The sequence below is a fragment of the Bradysia coprophila genome (assembly GCF_014529535.1).
Source record: "Bradysia coprophila strain Holo2 chromosome X unlocalized genomic scaffold, BU_Bcop_v1 contig_35, whole genome shotgun sequence".
NCBI classification, from domain to species: Eukaryota; Metazoa; Arthropoda; class Insecta; order Diptera; family Sciaridae; genus Bradysia; species Bradysia coprophila.
In genome coordinates, this window is record NW_023503325.1 from 2431245 (window position 1) to 2454313 (window position 23069).

The window sequence follows — 23069 nt, forward strand, 5'->3', positions numbered from 1 at the left end:
CATTCTCAATTTCCATGATAAAACTTCTGGCCATATTTTTACCCATAACAAAACCTTAACATAAAAAGAAACCCATTCCCTCTATGGTATAATCTTCAACAAAAAAAATACGAACGAACGAACGTATAACCATATAAATTCAACATAAAAATTTATAAAAAAAAGAACCTTCGCATATTTAGCTGGTTCTTACACAATGGATTTCAGTTTGAATCTTTTTTTTTTTGGTATATACATTATGCTCTGTGCTCTAAATTTCTTACATTTTATCATATATGCATGAGGTGGAATATATACGATTTCCAAGAGGATAATATGTATAAGAATTCAATGGCTTAAAAAAAAACCCTTAAAATTTTTAGGTATATGTGGAATTGAGATACATTTTACCATTTTTACTAGACTGCTTAAGGTTTTTTTTTCGACAATAAAATAAAAGAAGAGAAAAAAAAACCGGGAACAAAATTTTCTATTTGAATAATATTGCCTGGTTTTGTACTGTTTCGTTGGAAGTAGAAATATTTTATGGGTTTGATTCAGTGGCGAGGTTGCCGGGTTATTTTCTCTTCAATTTATCAAGGAAATTGAGGCGGCACGAGTACGATTGCCTCTCCAAGGAAAACAATACTATATCTAAATAAACTGATTTTCTCGTTGCAAAACGTCGATTTTATTGGAAATCAATGAACTACTTCTTTTACCCAACGAAAAACACAATTCCAAACTGTACAAAATTTAGACATTGAGTCAATAACATCCATGGTCCATGTGCAAATAACACATCCACTGAATGGGAAATAATAGATCAAGGTAATGCACTACGGTATTTGTATACTATAATACACCAACCACTTACTCATGAAGTCATGATACTGATTGGATTTGCTGGGTGAGACGAGAATATAACCAGCCACTGCAGGACCACCATAATATCGCGCTGCGGAGTGAGACGAATGTGTAATGCAACTCTCTAACGTTATTCCCCGTAGAGTGTGTGTTGTTTGCGTCTGAACGTTATTTAACCAAAGTGCTGTAGTGACTAGTAAAGTGAACCCTTTATTCGCAAAATAAAAAAAAAAAACGAAATCTAACTTCTATTCAAGTTTAAATTGTTTAACAAGAATGCGAGGGGAGGACCACGATAAACAAAATGTGTACCAAAAAACAATGTTGTTCCATTCACGATTTACAACTCAAATTCTTGCTACGGTAAATAAATTGTAATTGGAGACGACTTTTCATATTTCGTTAGTTTTTATAGTATCCATCCCAATGTTCCAAAGTCATAGCACTCCAGTAATATTTCAAAATATAGTTCAGGCCCGAAGCTACCCAAAGGCGATTTGAGCTGTGGAGTTTAACATAAAGTCTTTTGTTCTAGAGGCGTCGGGATGGCAAGATCCGTCGGGCGCGTTGGGATTTTCGAGATCCGTCGGCACTGATTTAGTTCATTCGATAATATTGCAGGTCGTATAATCACGAACACCTAAAAGTGCCACCTTTATTTGTCCAAACATTCATATCTTGTGACTCAGACCCCATGTGTAAAAAATAAGAGAGTAATTAACACGGCCGTACTCTTAGGTGAAATCAGGGCTTATTCAAAATTTTAATTCTTAGAAATTCTTTAAAAAAAATCTGAAAATTCTCAAAAACACCTACATTTGGCAATGTTAGGCATTTTTAAGAATTTGTTTCCTAAAATTCGTAAAAAATCCAAGAATTTTTGGAACTATTTCAGATTCCTAAAATTCATCAAAATTCCTAAGAAAAGTCTTTAAAACAATTCAGAATAATAAGTCCTGTATTGAATCCCAGGAAATTGTCCTACGAAAATCTATTAGAGAAGACGAAAATTGGTGAATCCCTTCAATGTATTCAACCAACAGACGAACCACTGTCCCCCCCTACTCAGAGACGAGGAAATTTAATTGGTAATTAAATGTGTTGATTGAGAAAATAGACTCGAATTTAGATTTTAAAATTAAAATTTTATTTTTCACAAATCTTCCATAATGATACAAGTCCTCATCTGCTTTTACATTGGTGACACAGTAAAACTAAAATCATTATTCAGTCTTTTCAGCTAATATTTACATTTAATTTATTTAAAAACATTTTTTCGATTTTTCCATTATGTTCTTTTCTCCACTTTTTTTTCTTTCTTTTTAATTAATTAATTCTTAACTAGACTAGAAATTAAAAAAGAAATTACACTTATAAATTTAATGTAAATTTTTCTTTGTTTCGTATTTTATATAATTTAAGTTTTTTTTTGTTTAGCTATTTTGCTTTCTTTTGTTAAGCTTGGGTGTAACGTTTAAGTTTTTTATGATTTTTTACTCATATAACGTTTTGTGGTTAATTTCATAAGATTGTATAAAAAAGTTTTTAATTCGTTAAGATGAAACTTGTGACAATTTTATTTTTTTACTCCAATGATTATTTATGAAAATGACAAAAGAGCTGTGTTTATGAGAGAATTTTTTTTTTCTTTTTTTTTTAAATAAATACTTGCATGACTGAGGTCAATTATTATTCCACTTTATCCACACATAAAAACAAAAAATTAACTGAAACCTCGTTTCTTTTTGTGTTCGTTTTTCTCCTTATTATGTAATAATTACACCGAAAGAAATTTTACACAACATTGCAAAGAAAACCAAAATAAATGGCATGTGGTCAGCTGAAGCATCCTTACGTTTGGTAAGAATGTATATATTCGTTTGCAGTCAGCAAATGTTTTCAGTCACTTTAATAGTTAAATAGCTGATTGTTCACCGAGTAAAAAAAAAATGATGAAAATTTCATTTCGAGTGTATTGTTTGTGACCAGAGCGTAGCGAGTGTCATAAGTCACTAGAGAAAATTCAAGTTACTACATTTTTTCCCAAAGTCAACATAGCGTTTTTCACAACAAGTGCTCCGGAAGATTAAGCTGGGGTGAGAAAATCACTACTTTCTCGACTGCGTATGTAATTCGTTGAATAGAATTCCTGATCTCGAAAATGGAATCGGTTTTACTAGTAGCGTAGTAACGCAACAACTTGCAGCTAGTGGTTGGAATGTATCCATGCCACACGTCACTGACAATACCGTAAAACTGACATTTGCTAAGTTGATCAAAAAAAATTATTTGAACAAAAATTCGGACTGAAAACATGAAATTTTGCTGACCGTAGTATTCTAACCGCAAAAATATTATGCAGAGCGAAAAGGTTCTCTGAATTTGTTGAATCACAATGAAGTGAAACCAAAGTTTCAGGCAGTGCTGAACATTTATTTGATTGAAAAATATCTTTACCAGTACTTTTTAATTAACAGCAATTATTCAAGCTTCACTGATAAACGAAGAATTTTTTTTAAAGAAAAATTTCTCATTTCATTTTTTTTTTGTGAACGTTCGGAGAGAATGTACCCGGTTTTCCAATTTTTCTTTTTCCATTCTTTGAATCTCAGCGCTTTCATTTCAAGAGATTGGCACAAGAAGACGACGAAGGCAAAAAAAAACTCGAAGCCATTTTGCTCATTAAACAAACAAATGAATGAAGCTGCTTAAAACTTTGTCAGAATAATTTATCATTTCCGAAACGAGACGCAGAAGGAAGAAAAGCGTCGAAAAATGTGGAGAAAACTGGAATTGAAAATAATAATAATAGGAAAAAATACACACATTTTTCAGACATATTACCAGCCATTTGTAATTTGATAATTTAGCGTTGCAAATTTTACTCTTTTTTCTGCTTTCTCCCATTTTTTTTTCTTCCTCTAAATATTATTAATTAATCTAATTTTAAGTTTTTTTCTTTTTTTTGTTATTTTAATCTCACTCATTTAGTGTGAATTTTACGCATGGTTGTTCTTCATGTCCATGTAACTTTCATTTCTTCATTTAATTATTATTTTTTTTTCAAACCTTCGGTTAACGCTTAAAGTTGACTACTACACAAATCAATTTAGAAATTCTTCTTTATTATTTGTTGACATTCATATGGAATTCAATCTATTCGACAGAACGGGATAGATGACCTTTTTTCACTCATGTTTGGTTTTTGCTTTGATGATCTAAATTTTGTAAACAATTGAAATTCGGGTAACACCAATACCATCAATAAGCGATTTAATGGACACAAAATATATTTCGTTTCCTGCCGTTTTTTTCTATTAGACAAGAGATCATTTTTCAACACTTTAAAAGTTTAAAAAATTGACACACATCGGAACACCACGAAAATGGAGCATAATAAACACAACCCCTAACAGGTTAGTCATATCTTGTTTTCTCATGCACACATCTGATGAATAATAAACGAAATGAAGGTAGATTTTTATACCGACCAATTAGCGTGAATTCTAGCGCATGTGGGACTGTAATTTGAGTATATTGTATTAAAGCAAATGAGGGGCATTTTGAGTTCAAAAGGATGAATTTCTACAAGAAAATTCTCAAAGGAGGATTTCCAAGGAATTTGAGAATTTTCTCAAGACTTTTCTTTGGATGCAAAAGGAATTTCCATCATTATCACGTGCCTCTAGTCTAACCAACAATTTGGCTAACAATCTGCAGTTAAATTTAGTCTCATTCAGTGACTGTTTTTGGGAAGGGTGTTTTCCATATTTTCTTAACGTTTTCCTTCATTTTCCCCGAACTTTCGTAAATTTTTCCGAATTCTCCAAAAATATTTTTTTTTTGGAAAATTATGGCAAAGATGGGAAAGTCAAGGACAAAATTCAAGAAAACATGGGAAAATGTATTCTCAACAAAAATCCTTGCTCCAATCTCAGTGTGTTTAATGTACGAATCGCATCAATATCATGTTCACCTCCGACGTTTTTCACATTTTCTTCCACTAAATGACCCCTGAAAATGTTTTCAAAAGAAAGCCGTGCTGCACAAACGAAAAAGCGCTTTGAGCTTTCACAAAGCAACGTTCTTTTGCCCACACAATATATTCAGTTTATAATCAAAATAAAGTGGAAAATCGGACGCAACAAAGTCGCTTTAATATCAAAATGGAAACCAAACATGAGCAAACGAAGCTGCCTTTCCCGACAACGTATCGACATAAATGTTAAAGTTGCATATGAAAATCTTTACGGAACATCGCACATTCTTAAAAGTATTAGATTTTTATGTTGTTTTGTTTTTTTGTTTTTTGTATAATCCCATTTATAATATTAAATTGAAAAACTGTACACAAAAGCGATATCTCTGTTTTGATTGTAGCTAAAAGTTTCTTTTTTTTTTTAATTTTTTAATTTTTTTTTCTTTGTTTAAATAAACTCCACTTATCCACTTATTAATTTCCATAGAATTTAATTTAATTTAATAATTATTTACACTTTACACAAGAGGAATTAAAAACCATTTTTCTGTTTGTTTTGTCTGTTTTGCTTCATCACTGATTTCAATTAAAAATAAAATATTTAAATAAAAAATTAAACGTGAATGATGGTCCTACCTTCGTCACAATTAATACTGACATCATCCGTATCTATAAGCGGTAGCTTATCTGTCGCCGACGATTTTCGTTTACTGATTATATAAGCTAGTAGAAACACAATGCAAATGCAAGCAACGATTAAACTGCCAATGACAAATTCTTTATTGCTATCGTACAACGATTCGAAACTGAATGGTGACTCGATCGGCTGGTCGACTAAGAGGTATGTGGTGAAAATTTTGGCATCATCCAGGACGGTAATCTCTCTAGATTTGTTTGGCTGTGCGGTAGGAACACGTACCATTACCAATGCTAAACCGGTATCAAGTGTTAACGGCAATGAACGGCTTATCTCTTCAGTTCGCTAAAAGTGTGCACAAAAAACGAAAAAAAAGAAATAATTATTTGGAGTGTTCCGTAACGAGACTTTCTGATTTATATAAACGACTTTTCGCATATATCTATATACATAATGCCAGACGTACAATCTACAAAATAAAATTGATTTATTTCCTCTTATTCGATTCAAACTTTCAAATAATAAAATATATTTTTATTGGAACGGGAAAATATATTTTAATCGAAATAAAAACCACTCTCTCAAAGCCACGATACATACTAAAAATTGAATTTATGCATTTTCAATGCGCGTACAGCTGTGACTGTAGATTTGATATTCAATGCATGTATGCATATTGAACGAGCTGGTTGAATTAACGGAACAAAAAAAATTGGATTTTTTTTTTAAATCCTTTTTGAAATTGATTTTTTTTTGTCGAGTCCTGTCATCGTCAAAGATATTGTCCCATGTGGGGGAATGAAATCAATCCCTTGTTTTTGATGTACAAAAAACTTAAACTTGGGTTGGATAAATTTGTATAGCCTACCAGCATACCCACAACATTGTCTTTAAAATAATGGCTGCTCGCGCGGTAATGCTTGTTTGTATGAATCCAGTCGTGAGGTAATGCTTATCTGCATGAATATATTACCCGATTCGAAATTAATCTAATTTTTGGATTTCAGATTCATCTCCAGTCAGTCCCCATCTTATAACATACATAACATTTATGGATTGAGGTGAATTTAAACATTTCAAATTCGCATAGGACATAATGCTCAACCAGAACCTGATCTTCACCTGAATCCTAACCAAAACTTCGGGTTCAACCCGAACCTCAACTGAAGGTCAAGTTCTCATCGACGCAAAAATCGAAAATTTAGGTTCCGATCCTTAATAAGTATATTTCGAAAAATCGTTTATATTCAATTTATTCCAACTATTCTATCTAAATTGAACAAAAAGACCTACCTTATTCTTGCAAGTGACTTGGACGCGATATTTTGTATCTGGCCACAATGACAGTTCCACATTCGATGACTGCGTTAACAGATTGCCGATCAATCCACCGCCGGACACTTCCCACGTCACCAGACAATCACTGGGCGAATTCTGTGATTCCCATGCAATATTCGCTGACACTAACGAATTTTCGCGTACCATTGACGTAACACCAAGAGACCATGTTGCCAATATCGATTTGTTAATGCTTGTTGACACCGTACAGTCATCCCAGCACTGAAAAGATAAAATGGGAAAAAAAATTGAAATCATTTATGTAAAAATGTTGACGTTGAATGGCTGGTAGTAATTTAATTGTAGATGGATGATATGGCAGACTCTGGGCGATATATCGAAAGATATCCATAAACTGGATACAATAGTCAATTCACGTAATCGAATAGAAGATCTGGATGCACAATACTAATGCCAGACAAGAAGAAAGTTCAATATCGAATAGTCGATTTTGTGAGAAAAGTTGCCGTTCGTAATGCATTTTTCGGTTAGAGTTTTCTACGGATGAAAAGAAACCCTTGAGAAAAGTTTCATACGAAGATTTTACTTCCACATTTTATGGCATCTTTACGTCTCTAGGGTTTCGATATATTTGTGTTGACTGTATTATTATGATTATTGTTGGATTATATTCGTCATTGTACGTGATATCCATGTAGAAGAGAGATGTACAACAATTGTAGATTTTTACGGTTCTAAATTCTGGTTGCTGATACATTTCTAGATACATAATATACTTGGGAAACTTTCCACAATGCGTATCATGTACGAACGAAATGAACATCAAGTGCCAGGGCCGCAGTAAGACCGGTCTAGGATCGAAAATTTCCTTAAGCAATGGAATTTCTGTTTTTGCAAAGGACATAGTTCAGTAACATAAATGCTTAAGTATGGTTTCTACTCAACAAAAGTTACTACGTGTGAGAGCAGTGAGAGATCGAGCTGTCAAGTAAACAATGCAAAAGTTTAATAAATTGAATTTTGTCTCTGTTTTGTGGAAATCAAGCCCTAGATTTAAATATTATCATAAGTCGCTTCATCATAGTCCTACGAAACAATAAGTGCTTAACCATCGTCCGAGAAAAGAATATAGTCGAGATAAAAATCCATCGAAGTGCCACCATTAAACTACACCGGTGCCAGCCCATTAAATCTGCCGCAGCAAATCAAATTGTAAAAACAAAAATTTATTGAATTAGGTGACTAACTACAAAGAACCAATGAATGTTAGTCGAGAGAAGTGATAAACTAAACAGAGCACACAACCAGATTGTCACCAAATATATTTCGAATAAAAATCTATTTTAAACAAATGCTCTGCCAATTGGAATTCATCAACCGGAAAAAGTTGGCACACAATTCGAAAGAAAAAAAGAAGATTTTTTTCTCGAATCAGTTCATAAAATGTGTTTTCATTTTGAAGATTAAGTGGAAAATAGTAGATTACAACAAGAAGAAAATAATAAACAGACGGATACAATGAGATGATGTCGTTACCCCGAGTTGCATATATCAATACAATGTAAGGTCACTGCTTAGTAGAGTATAATATCCATGGGTCAACAGTCACAGTTGAAATGGTATTCCTATATATCTGCAGGCTATATCCTGTTCATAAACGTTAAGGTAAAGTAGAGTTTTTGTTACGTTTTTGCTGAGGAAAAAAAAATTATTTATACAAAACTCTGAACTCTGAACACACATTACTCGACGGGACCGAATATCTTTTTATTGCAAAATTATACAATGCTAATCAAAAAAACATAATTTTCCAAAAAAAACAGAAAGAAATATCTTTTTGTAGGCAATTCAGTATTTTATGGGATGATACGTTTTTTTCTCCTTTCCCTCAGCAAACTTAGTTCAGTTTTGATCCAAGCTAAAACGCTTTTTTATTGTTATCTCTCGAGATATATAGAATATGGCTTGTTTGGTGATGAAATTTAATACATATTCCATCCACACTAATCGTGTGTATACGATATATTATGTCTATAGGATACATATATGAAGCGGTAGCATCGAAGTAGGAAAAAGTTAAAAAAAAATTTTGTTTGCCATTCCGAGTCTGAGTCAAATTATTGCGGAAATACTCATATTTATATAGATGATCAGACGAGCGGCAAATCCCATGAGTATGGTTTTTCGTGTTGCATAAAATACACGAAAAAATATGCTGCTCCAGCAAAGGCCGGTTCTGGTGAATGTAAAAACAGCCAGGAAAATGTTGAATGATATTAGAAATAATAATAATAAAATGTTATGATCACGTCTGATGATTAAACATTTCAGCCCTTTGGGCAATTAGGTAATGTCCACCGTATTAGTTCGCTCTTTTTCTTTATTGTTCAAGCAGCAAACAAACAAAACATTAGATTATGATCATCAGAATTCGAATCAATTCATTTCGTTCTATTGATTTCATAAGCGATATCGACAGGCGTTACGCATACTTTCATGTGGATATCTCATGTGGAATGAATTAGATTGAATTCGCATGCAACGATGGAAGATATTATTCCACTACAGTAATCCATTGATGCATTATTTACTAGACTAGATACTGCTTAAGTAAAAAATGAAAATTTTTCCAAAGAAACGGGGAGCGATAGGGACTAGAATATTATTCAACTATCAAATGCACGTTAGTGTAATAGTAGTATGCTAGCTACGTTGGCTACAACAATCACTCCCGAAACAGAAAACAAATGACGGATTTCACTTCGAGTTCAGAAATTCTGAAAAACTTGTAGTGACATATTTCTGGCCACAAAAATGGAGATCGTGTTATTTTCTACATTTTATTAATATTTGCTTAAAGATGAACCATCATAGCTTCAGGGTAAAAAAATGATTTAAAGAATGTCCCGGTCAAAAATATTTCACTAATTTCTGTGGATTTTGTGCTTCAAGTTCTTCGATTCTTTTCTCTATATAACAGGTTCTGGTTTAAGTTCTTACCAACTATCGGTGCAACAGGCTTGATTGACGTTTTAGTTTTAATGTTTTACGATACGCCTAATCGACAACAATGACACAAATAAGCGATTCGCTCTGCCTAATATTCTCTTCTATAAATTAAAGTTAAGTTGAAGGAGTAAGAAGCTGGTCATTAATTACGTTACTCAAGAGAAGGGACTTACATGAGCGGTTAGTGGTTATATAAATGTTTACTCAAAAACGTGAGAGAGAGAGACAGTATAATTTTATTCACGACAGGCGAAACGTTCCCTAAAATTTTCGAGTAAAATACTTCACTTGTCAATTCGACAAATGAAGTCTGTTTCGGATCGGATCGGTAAACTTCACACAAGACGTACCATGATTTATCCAATTGCTAAGTCATTATCTATATAAGACTGTAAGGTTCGACAGTTTGCTTTACTGCAAATACTGTGCGCGCAACATTCTTTTTTTTATGATTATTAACCAATAGCGAAAGAAATCACTTATTCGTTTCATATGAGTATCAACAACAAAACCATATCAATTTCATAAATAAACAAACAACCAGCCAGCGTAGGAAAAAAAGCCCCTCATATATCTCGGTATGTATGAAGAACAACCGCCATTAAAAACAAAATAACAAATCTCGTTCGAAGAGTGGAATAAAAAAAAAATATTCAGGTTTTAAAATATAAGTAAGTATACAGCACCATACACACGAAAAAAAATCAATTTGTTTCAAATTAAATGTTTGTTGAATAAACTCAATTTTTCAAAGGTTTTTTTTTTCATTCTCGTTTTTCTTTCTCGTTTATAATTTGTTTGTACAATAAAGTGAGCAATATATTTTAACGGGAAAACGCTTGATGGTGGAATCTGTACTAACAGTCATATAAACTATTATCGTCATAATATTGTAAAACGAAAATACAATAAAGCATGAAGAAAAACATATAATTAACAGCAGCCAGTACATTATGCTGCGCTTATTACTTGTCGTAACTCATAAAATGTCTGAAATGAAGTTAAGAAAAATTCAAAATCGAAATAGCGGCCATCGACTTAAAAGAGTAACATTCAACGTGAAACTGTTTACGAAGTATTTACTGTGTAACAGCTATTTGTTAGTAATTAACAGTCGGAAAAAAGAATTACATCAAGGGAAATTTATTGCTAACGAAGTACAACTTATTTTTGAACAGATAAATAGTTTGTAAAAGTTTGTCCTAACAAAATCTCTTTCAGAATAATGCATACATGCCTCGCTTTGCCCCATCGTTTCACATTTATTCATAAGTTCTCTTCAATATACTGTTAATTAATATTGTTGTTAATAGACTGACGGGGAAATATTTTGAAGAAGAAATCGAGATTGAACAAAGAACTTGCGGTAGCTGTCAAACGTTTACACAAAATAATTTCTCTTTTATTTGACACTTCCCGCAAGAAGAAGAAGATGTACCTGTCATTCGTCATGAATCGAGAATTGACAATGACATGCTGCTATTTTACTAGTAAATTTTGCATTCAATATCTACTAAATGCAGAAAGAGAATGCAACCAATTAGCGAATTATAGGAAAAATGAAAATTTATTGATTTATCCTTGTTTCGAATGGTCCCGACGATGTCAATAGAAGTTTTTTTTTGATACTTTAGAAGTAGAAAAAAAAACATCGTCAGCTGATTGGGAATGAGCATGAATCAATGAAATTTCATTTTTCTTACAATTCGCTAAGATTAGATATTTGTTCATTTTTACAACAGTTTTAATCAAATCTTGTAGAGTAGAGCCAAAATTTATCATTGTGTCTCATCTAACGATCGCCTATATTCATCGACAGTCATCGATATTACCTGGACAATTTTATTAAAAAATATCTTTCCCTCGCAGTCTAACAACTAGTCTAATGATGGCGATAGTGATTGCGAACACCAGTAAACAAATCGATAATAATATGAGGCTATACGTTCCGAAACAAACAAATCAAGCCAAACCATATATTTACACCGTCTAACTATGCTGTACATTATACTCAAACTGAATGAAAAAAAAATAAAGAACCATAAAACAGTATCACATTACTCTCCTACATGGCCGGCCGGTGAGATACGCTTGCATTAAATTGACGGCACAATGAGAGTTTACGTTCGATGCAATGAGTTTTCTACAAATATTTGTATTATATATGTAATACGTCGTTTAACGTGAAAATGTTTATTGTTTCTGCATTACTTACAACATATAAATAAATTACATGCACGGATGAATGCGGAAAATTGAAATTACTATATTATGTGGCACGACCTATAAATAAAATGTATTTTGTTTTGTAATAATATAAAGGTGCTTGAAATGAGTGGTTATGAAAAATAAATTTTAGTAAATAAAATTAATGCAGGCATCAAGCCGTCGGTCGTTGTTGTGGCATGGCAGGTGTTTGGTGAGAGATGATTTTTTTTTTGATTTTGAAAGGTGTCAAAGAGCAGAAAAATTAACTTTTGTACGTTTTTCTGTTAAAAATCACGACATAAGCTTATTGAGCAGCAATAATTGAACCTTGAACGAAAACACTGAAGTCAATTATGTTTTTTTTAATTTATCTGCGTTCGTGAATACTTGACTCAGTACTGACATTTCAGAGAGCTGTTACAGCATTTAATTTGAAATGGAAAATTTTTCATTTAATTACACGCCAATACCCGCAGCATTTACGGTTCACTTAGTGATAATATTTATGTATAAGCGAGAACCATTTTCCATTGTTTCGATTTATTGAACTGGTAAAAATCAGAAATACATTTTATTGCATAGCGAGGCGGAGACAATAAATTGTCCGAGCACTTTGATCAATTGTTATCTATGACAAAAAGAGAAAATTTATTTACAGAAACTGGGCATTATCTCCCTTGATTAAATAGCACACATACACACACAGCCCAATATAATAACGGCTAAATTTGCAAAAGGCTAAAATTGTAACATGAGAAACGGGATGACACATCTGCGCATTTTGAATAAATTTATTGGACAAAATTTTGGATATAGAAATTCACGCACAAAACAATAAAGTATAACTAAAACGTTGGACAAGGTTTCGGTGTTTTCGGGGAATGGAAAATTTATAATGAAATAAGTCATGAAAGAGGAACGAAGTATTGTATTTGCTTACACATCATATAAATCGTACAGTATTGTTACAAAGGACAACCGTGTGTATATCAATGGATATAGTATAGTATATATGTATATCGTAACGTCGTTCATTATTTAAGTAAAATGTCCATATCTGTGGGCCGTGGTGGATATAATCGAGTAAAATAACTGGAGGCCATGCACATGTTAAATGGATTGTTTGATTGAAAAGGGGGATTTGGTACATTTTATATTTATTAACACGCTAGGAAAATCGGTTACCATGCGTCTCTTAATGAATGAAGAGTGCATAATCAAACATACCACTTTATCAGCACACCGCACAATGTCGAATTGCTTGTAGGTTAATGGGAAAAAAAGAGGATTTTACGGTAAATTATTTATCGTCACAGCAACGACACACCGTACTACAAATCTCTACTATAGAATTACAATCTTCTAGAGAACTGTGAGATACATTTTGGTTTGCAGCTATACAAGCTCTACACAGGGCGGAATATATTCAGAACGTATAAACTGAACAAACTATAGTGACTTCGTTTATTGAGCAAATGTTTATTAACGCTGCAAATCTACTCTACAGTAATGCTCACCTGGTTTTACTTCAGCACAATGTTTTTCCCTTCATAGTCTACTGTTCACAAATGCGTTTTGTGTTTAAAAAAAAATGTCTTGTAAAAAGCAGTGAATCATTCCAAACATCACAAAAATTCAAATTATACTCATGAATGACATTACGAATTTCCATCAGCTACATAAACGTAGAAATTTGAATTTTACGATGTACCAACATTTCAATGCAAATCTAGCTTTATAGAAAATTAGTCAAATAGAAAATTTTGTTCCATTTCCCTTTCATACATATAACCTCTATATATCACTTCATCCAGTCACAACTTCATCTCATTCAATCGTTCAACCAAACGTTTCGCTTCTCTTACAATTTTTTTTTTCATATTTGTATAGAGCGAAAAAAATTGATATACAAAAGAATCTAATAGAAAAAGATGGTATTCGGCATCTTGCCAATACCAGACATCTTACACAAATACTCTATAATGGAGTTGATAACTACAGCGAAAAAAAAAACGAAATGCCGCACAAGATAAGAGTTGTGTGTTATACACGAAAGAGCTTCACCATTTTTAGGTCGTCATCACATAAGTGATTCCAATTTTCTGCATCGAAGAACATTCACAATTGCCAAAAGACCCTTTTGTCACTTCGGTGTAAATTAATTCCGTTGTATGAAGGGATTTTCGTAATAGAGTTCAGTAAGTTTTGCTGCGAATCGAATAAAGAAAGAGAAGAAGAAGGTGAGCCTGGGTTGCAAAATATGTTTCATTCTTTGTCGTCAGTGAGTATTTAAAGTTCACATCGATCTTCCAGTTCAAAATTACTTTATGATGGTAGGTGTGAGCACACAATGTTCGCTAAATTGAATTTGGGAAATGTTTTTCATGCTTTCGGTGCGGACTATTGATTTTTGTCGATATAAATACATATAAACAAACTCGTGCACCTTTTTGCAATTCAATTAATAATTTGACAATGTGGTACCAGTACGTGCAATGCATATTGTGCATGCACTTAGAGATGAGCGGGTCGAGCCCAACAGATTTTTAACCCAATTAAACCCGGTCAAACCCGGACCGACAGAAAAACCAAATTAATTTTCACAATTTCCGATTTTATCAACGAAAATGAGAAACAATTCATTTAAACGTTGGTGCAGATTATCACAAGAAACTGAACGGTCAATAAGATTCGATAGTGGAATAATCCTTTCTTAATTACATTTCTGTAGTCGTTTCAAATATGCAGGTTGATTCGTGTTTTGAATGCCCGAACTCGGTACGACCCTAAATTTATTTTTGAATCCCGAAAAATTTGGCAGTCCGCTCATCTCTACCACATTTGTATTTCATGCGCATACCGTTCGGTTATTGTTTTGTCAATGTCAATTTTCTATCAGTTCGAGATAGTTCACGTCACAAACGTTAGTGGATTAGCACCACAAAGTTGATCATTCACATAACACATGAAACACCTCAGCGTCCAATTCTTTTTTCAATACCCCCGAATTGCTTTCAACAGCGGATGTATTGGACCAACAATTAGACAGGACTGTTTCAGCATAAAAATCCATTCTGCACCTACGAATGTTTTATTCCCATTTAAAATGAAATGCAATTTATATTGGGTGACAATAGGCGATAAAGCTTCAGAGTTTAACAAAATACAATTCATTGCATCAAAGGCAACTTTTTTATTGTTCGCCTTATAGAAGTGCATTGTTTGGAAGAGTTTGAAATAAATTCTATAAATTGTGTGCCTAAACTAGAGGCATAATACATTTCCCAGAAATGAATGATTACCCTAGATGTCAGTTAATGGATTTATATCACTTCTCTTGTCCTTTATAAGTAGATGACTGAGTCTATATGTATACATATACACTGAATGAGCACAAATGTACCACCGCATATAACATAGCAACGAAACGAAATGATAAATAGAAATTAGATTGTTTTGATTTATTAAAGCGTTTTTTGCGGAGGTAAAATACTTAAACAAAAACCATAGCTCCTGTGGTGACAAAATGGGATTATCATAAAATGGATGGTTGAATACATTCAATTCAATTGAACATCTAAACAAAATTTATTTTGATTTTCATTTTGAAATGAAAAATATTCCTAATCTCTGCTTTCGGTCGTGTGTATAAATATACAACGTTTCGGGTGTACTAACATCATCATTTTTGTTATGCAAATTAAATCCAAATAAACGTCAACACTTTCGGCGCCATGGAAATGCAAATCTCTCGAACGAGCATAATTTCGACTTTGACTTTTTGGTATTATATACAAAGCGTAGACAACATTCAAATACTACGCTTTCACACTTTGTATCACCAGTTTTCAAGGGAGGAGCTGCAGCAAACGGCGGTAAAGAGATCACGATTTTAATTCTGTAAAGGACATCCATTTTGTGCTATAAAAGCACACATAACCAACATAACCAACTTTACCTGGTTCAATTAATGGTCGCGGAATACGCTACGAATAAGAAAAACGAAAAAAAAAATGGCACAGAGTACGGAATGATGTACGTGCGGCAAATTTTCGACTAAATTGAATGAGGAATGTAGGTCGAATGTCGATGATGTGTTATGAAAAATTCAATGCAATGAGTGTGTGACACAGGGCCCATTTTGTCGAAAACCTTTTCAAAACTTTCTACAAATTTTAAAATTTACTTCCAGATTTTCTCCAACTCTCCAAAATTCTAAAATTACTAAAAAGAAACAAAATCTACAAAATAGGCCCTGGTGGTACAACTCTATATTCGGTCGGCGCAGTCAACTGTATACTGTTTGCTTTAACTTCTATGTAGAATACGAGTAGATTATTATGTACTTCTACATCCCAAGCTCCCAAGTCACACTGCAAGTCATATGCAGAAGAAAGTCTTATATTTTGGTCTACGTATTGACTGGAATTGTATGTGGTTGGTTGAATAGAATTTACAATTCAAAAAAAAAGAAAAGAATTGGCTGAACATTTTACTTCTACATATTTCTCTCCGTACGACCGTATCTTTCTTGTTGCACCACATTATATATGCATACAAAACCACTCCCGGCTGCCTGTGTAAACATGCAGATGCATAAAGATTCGTACAAGAAATATCTCAAATTGCCTTTGATTTTCGGCTAATCTTTTTCGTAAAAGCTCAACGTTTTCTTTTGTTCCGCTTCCACAAAATCAATTCGTTTCTTTATTCTATTTGAATGACACACAAATTGAGTCTGTATTATAATATCCGTAATACGCAACGATAAAAGTATTTTCCAACAAAAAATAATCATCGTCATCAATTGAACTTGATTTTTTATTGTAAAATGTCGCTCTCCCGGTTATTTTGCTTTCATTTTCTTATGCAAATACGGTCGATTTAGTGCTGACCCTTGCGTACTTAAGCTTTTCATGTTTAGATTGGACTTTATTTGATTAATTTTATTCAGTTGAAGAATGAAACGCAGGGGGAGATCAAACGTAACAAGAGCAATATATGAAAGCATATGACGGGGGTAAAAAAAAAATGTTTGTGAACAAGAGAACATGTAAAAAATGTCATGTCATAATACACAATATGCTGTTAAGTACAATGTTGTTTGTTTATTGTGTTTAGGACGCCCTAAAGTTTTTCGAAGTTACTAAACAATGGCTGTTGTGCGACTTAAGGGTTTTTTTTTGTTTTGTCCGGTCATTTAACGAACAATGATGTTGTATTCTGGACAGGTATTGTCGTAATACAGTTAACTTTTCATTGGCGGAACGATGGAACAATATATACATGGACCCACTTGGTGATTAAAATATACGACGAGGTGTTTGCAAAAAGCATTCAAAAATTCGATGCTTACCGCACAGCCTTCTGCTGTCTCTGGCAACATTATCCTTTTGTTTTGTTATAGTTCAGTTTTTTGTGAAATGTTTGTGGAAGATGATTCTTGGGTTATTTATTGATTGTCTAAATTGTAAACCCTATCCTACTATGTATATCCTATGCATAGCATACTTTCCGTTACAAAAGTTCAAACTATGAACACGCTCACTTTGGAACTTATTATGTGTAATGTACGTGCTTATAAAATATCTATCTTATCAACCATTTTTCTTAAGCTCCATTTTATGTCTTACACTCGGTTTTTTTTCTTTCTTCTGTATGTTATAAGAAACTTTCAAAACGCTTATGAAATTTAGTACGCCGAAAAAAAAGGGGAATGAGAGAGAAAACTTCGAATAACGAAATTTTCGTGTGTTATAAAAGCACCGAAAAACTTTTTCCTTTACAGACGATGTGAGCAGCGAGCACATTATGTGTTATGCTAAATGTTTTCTTTTATGTATATTACAGTGCTCTGAACTTTGAACATATGTACACCATAAATGTGTAAATAAGCAGTGAGGTCCTGCATGAAGGGGTTTTTCTGGTTCTCGCACAATGGGAAACAATGACAGACCCTGAATATGAGGGTGACTTGAAACAAATTAAATTTTGCGCGAGATAAGATTTCACACTGAGTGAAAGGGAAATCGTCAACGTTGCTAATCGTTTACATCAAAATCGTTGGTATAGTGAAATTATAAGTTGTAAGACTATGTATAGAGACCATGACAGAAATAATACGAAATTATTTTCAAAAGAAATAGCTTACTACTCAAAATATTTATTCTTAAAAACTACTAAAAATTCTTAAATTTGAAAATTTTTGGGAATGTTAATAATTTTATACTTTAAATTCTTGAAAATATCTCAAAATCTCCTTAAAAAAATTATTTTTATTTTTAATTTTTTAATAATTTTCGAAATTTCAGGAATTTTAGGAATTAATTTTTGAAAAAATCCTCTGAAAAATTCTGAATTTTTTTAAAATTTCTTCAAAAAATTCTGAGTAATAAGCCCTGATATGAGGGGAAATAGTAACGATGATTTTTGAACAGAACTTTGGCATGTTGTTTGCACATCATATAATTAATAAATGTAGCTTCTGCTGCCACACACCATTATTATCAATATGTCTAAAGTGAATAATTACCACCAAAAGAAACAATGTTTGTTTGTTCGAGAAAAAGATAACATTTTAGTTAAAGTTATGAATAAAATCCGCCACTGTTAAGATTAAAATGAATTTATCTTACACAAAATGGTAAATCTCATCTACATCCCTTATATTTCGAAAATTTTATTTGCTCTTTTTATCTCTGTCATACGAGGTTGTGTTTAAAAGCTAGATATGATGGTGATGATGACTATGGTACATATACATACATACATGGCATAGAAAATGATTGAGCCACACATATCTTTTCAACAAAACCAAAACTCTATAAAGTGCTAGTACATACACGATGAGGATTAATGTAAATTTTATATATCTAGCGATAACAGAGAACGAAGAGAAATGCTTGCCATAAGTAAGGCGTCAGCATCTCAGCATTATAACGAATATATATCCTACACACCATAAACTATGAAAATTTCATAATCAAACTTGAAATGTGTTGTAATGGCAAGTCACATTTAATTAATGAAATCTTAATGAGAATTTGAGTGCAATTCGAAAATTATTATAAAGTTTTCGGGATGAATATAATGCAAGGAGCCATGGTATTTCCGATTTTCCCTATCTGAAAAGCGTAAACGATAATGTATGGTGTCATCATTCATTCATATAGAACCGGATGTTCTGTGCATAAATTGAATATGATGAAAGTAGAATTAAATAAAAATTCTTTTGAATTTGCGTTTGAGAAAATGTATTATTGGTGCTTGAGTGTAAAGGAGAAGGTTGAAGAGTTAGCGATTTCTTCTACTTTTTTATTATTATTATTTCTGTGCAAAGTTTTCGTTAAATTACAGTTTTATCGAAAAGTTTTGCTAGTTCGGTTCGTTTTATAAACTTTATTTTGATGGTTAAATAGCATTTGATCTATAAAAAAAACTATTGAACTCGCGTTGCACCATCTAAAAAAAAACTTTTTCCTTTTTCTAGTGTTGGATCACACTTTTCGGGTGGGTCCAATCAATAAACGGTTTAGTTTGAAAATGATAAAAGTTATGGATAGACTCTGTTAAATTCGCAAAAATTTGGAATTAGTTTTACAACAAATTCAAATTCGAATGATACGAAAACACTTCAAAAGCTGCACTGAGCGAAATTTTTTCTACGTGATGTCCGAATAAAATCGATGTAAAGGAAATTATCAGCGCGGCATGTTTAGTAGTAAACGTGTGGTAGATATTTTCCTCCCTATATAAATAATTATCAACCTCGGTGTTACATATTATATGAACGTTTAATGCTATTTGCTACATTTTTCTTATGATTCACTAAACATGCACGTGCACGTCATCTATGACTGTCTCCTTGTAAATGATATTTCTACCACTTGATGTGGCGAATAGTCGGTAATATTTGCATTGTACTTTAGTCTTTGAGGGTGAAAGGGGTGGTAGAGGTTTGTTAATACTATTTTGGTCTGACATGCATTACGAATGACTCAAGTGTTGTTAAAATGTCAAGAATGTTGCAGAGATACGTTTCTCAAAAATATAATTTCAAAAGTACGACACCGGATTTCAATCAATCAACAAAAGTTTACCGAATTTAAGCTATGCAAAAACGTTCGCAATGATTCGAGTGAGTAGAGCTTTTCAATTACCCTCAAATTCGTATAATATTCCAGGTATTATTCACATAAATATCAAATCAAATAGCCATTATTTTTAATAATCAACATACAAAGCAAACATTTAATCCTAACTACTGCAAACATAAAATTAAATGGGATGCGTTTAAAATATTGTTTTCATTTAATGAGCACAAAAAAAGCGTACTAAAAATGTATAAAACTACACAACAAATATGTATACATAAATCAACGTGTATCCAAACAGTGAAACAAGCATTTTGCACGCAAAACTGCAATTAAACTGTTTATTTAGGCTGAAAAACATACACACACTTTTATTGCCAAATGCATCACTCATTTTTATGAAGAGTATAGGTTTTTTTTGTTTTTTTTTTCGTTTTTAATGTAACATCAAAAAATATATGACTTTTAAATATGTAATGCATTGGTACACACACACCGTGCATACATCTCTCTGCATAACATCCAATCCGACGTGTATAGCCGGGGATCATTTTTAATTTGTTATTTTAGATGATTTTTGTTTTATATATTTTAGTTTATGGCATGGCATACAGACTTCAATAAAAATTTATATTTAATGGAATGTTGAACAGAAATTAATTAGCAATTTTCGATTTATTTGTTTTAATACTGAAACTGATATTGTTGAATCCGGGCAGGCGTGGTAGTAGCACGTTTTGGAATAAACATTGATTCTCTGTCACATATTTTATTCGAGCTCCGCATTATAATCAACAATTCGGATGATTTTGTTTGTGCCTCGGTTCATGTTCATAATTTCTGTTATATCTCGTTGATTAAGACATTTGTTTGATTTCTCAATGAGCGCACATAACCTTTTCGAAAAATAAATCAATGAGACTTGTAGGTCCTGTAGGTCCTTGCGCATAGTCGAACTCCTCGACAGTCATAAACCCTTCTGACTTCCTAAACTTTGAGTACATTCAGAGATTTCTGATATCTAAGAACAAGACAAACTTAACTGATACCTGATTCGATATGAATCTGAATGTGTGTACTGATTACTATAACATTAACAGACGACCTAACATCTGACGTTTACCTCAGACATGTACTTAAGTATGGTTTCTACTCAACAAAAACTACTCCGTGAGAAAGCGATCTGTCAAATAATCAAAGCAAAAATTGAAAAAAATCAATTTCGTCTCTCACACATAGTACTTTTTCGGTAAGTGGAAATCAAGCATTAACCTCACAGGTTTGAAAAAGGCCTAGAAAATGTTTTTGCGAATTTAGTGAAACTTAATGAAATTTAGTGACATTTTTTAGAGAAATTTAGTGAAATTATTGAGATTTAGCTAAATTTGTAGAATTTTGAGAAAGTTAGTGAAATTCGGAGAAAGGTGAAATTAGCAAAACTTAGCGAAATTTGTGAACCTGGAAGAAACTTAGTGCAATTTGGTAGATTTTACCGAGACTTGGTGAAATGTATTGATTTGCAGTCGCCGCAATGGAACATTTAGATTTATCTGACTTGCAAAATTATGCACAAAACTCGTTACTAAATAAAACAGGTTTCAACTGACAAAAATTGTGTTTTCAACGAATGTATTACGTCTGACAATATCCACTAAGCTATGCGTATTCTCAGTTTAAGGGATCGACCTGCAATTGAATTTCTCTCCAAAGAAATAAATAAAAACGAAAACATTTTGCTGAACTGAATTCAACGATCTTTTTCCATCATAATTCAATAAACCATTCTCCAGGCTTTCGGGGCTCACATGACACGTCAACCAACTACCGTACCTGTGGTGATTTGCGGGCATTGCCGATATCAATACAGTATGTATCAATTGTAATTCACGCGAAGTTGTGGTCGTGTGGTCGTTTAGTTCTGGTAGATAAATAAACCAATAACCTAAGTGCCATGCTGATTCCATATACGACACTATATTCGCCAACACAGTTATTAATGAAAGCGTCGTAATATAGTCAAACCCTCTTCCATTACACCCATCGCCTTGCTATTTTGCCCCATACAATAACAGTTATAGACAATACACCTTACACATGAAATAATATCATCTGGTTATAGGAAACCACTGTGCTTCGTCTTGTATGTACATAATAATTTTCCCTGAAGGTATGTGGTGAAGCTCGAAAACATGGAACAAAACCACATCTATGCACACTCTCACATGTAGTCACTCATCTCACTAAATACATAAAATAATTTCCACCATGCTATGTGGATTTAATATGCTTTTCCACCGCACCAGAGAGCTTAATCCATATCCTCTGTACTTTGAGTGGGTAATACGTTGAAGGATGAAGGGAGATTTACTTCAAAAGCGTTTTGTATTTAGTGTTTCATCATATACACACACAGTACTATTTGTTTATATTTCCCCGAAAAAAAAACGAGAAAAAAAAATTAAAACCTCATCCTCATTGCCATTTATATGTGGAATGTGTTTGAACATGATGCGATCAAAGGGAATATCAACCAAAAGCTACTCATTTTAATTTTGTCTGAGTGTGTGAGTTAGTCTGTTAGTTACTGTGTGTGTGTGTGTGTGAAAGGAAAATTTTCAAATTTATGCTAATTCGCCCTTATAAAATTTTGTTAGACAATGCACAAGTTTTCTTTGTATAAATAACATCATCTTCCTTTCGTTATATCAACTACAATATTTTACGTTCTATAATATTCATGTGAAATTAATACAAAGTGGATTGGCATTTAAAACACGACGGGATGTGTCGTCATGTACAAAATGTTCAAGTTTTATCTTAAATGGAATCAACTTTTTTTTGCCTATCTCTTGTCTTCCTCTTTCTCCGTTTTTAGTATCAACTAACTAAAAACGAGATGATTAAGATATTTTGCGTATATGGCGTATTATACTACAGTGTGGAACGTAAATGTTTTGTCATGGCGTAATATTTGTACGGATTAATTTAATTAAATAAT

The 23069-nt window shown here is 32.7% G+C and overlaps 1 protein-coding gene across 2 annotated transcripts in view; it reads right to left on the reverse strand.

Annotated features, from left to right (window-relative positions):
• Window positions 1-2488: 2488 nt before the first annotated feature.
• The window catches only part of LOC119069470 (transmembrane protein fend-like), a 57370-nt gene continuing 36789 nt past the window's right edge, over window positions 2489-23069 (reverse strand). For both annotated transcript variants that reach the window (XM_037173524.1, XM_037173523.1), the window contains exons 3-5: window positions 6756-7022; window positions 5462-5807; window positions 2489-5401 (exon numbers count right to left, since the gene is read on the reverse strand). In XM_037173524.1, the coding sequence (XP_037029419.1) occupies window positions 5358-5401; window positions 5462-5807; window positions 6756-7022 (657 nt within the window). In that variant the 3' untranslated portion in view covers window positions 2489-5357. The remainder of the gene's footprint in view (window positions 5402-5461; window positions 5808-6755; window positions 7023-23069) is intronic.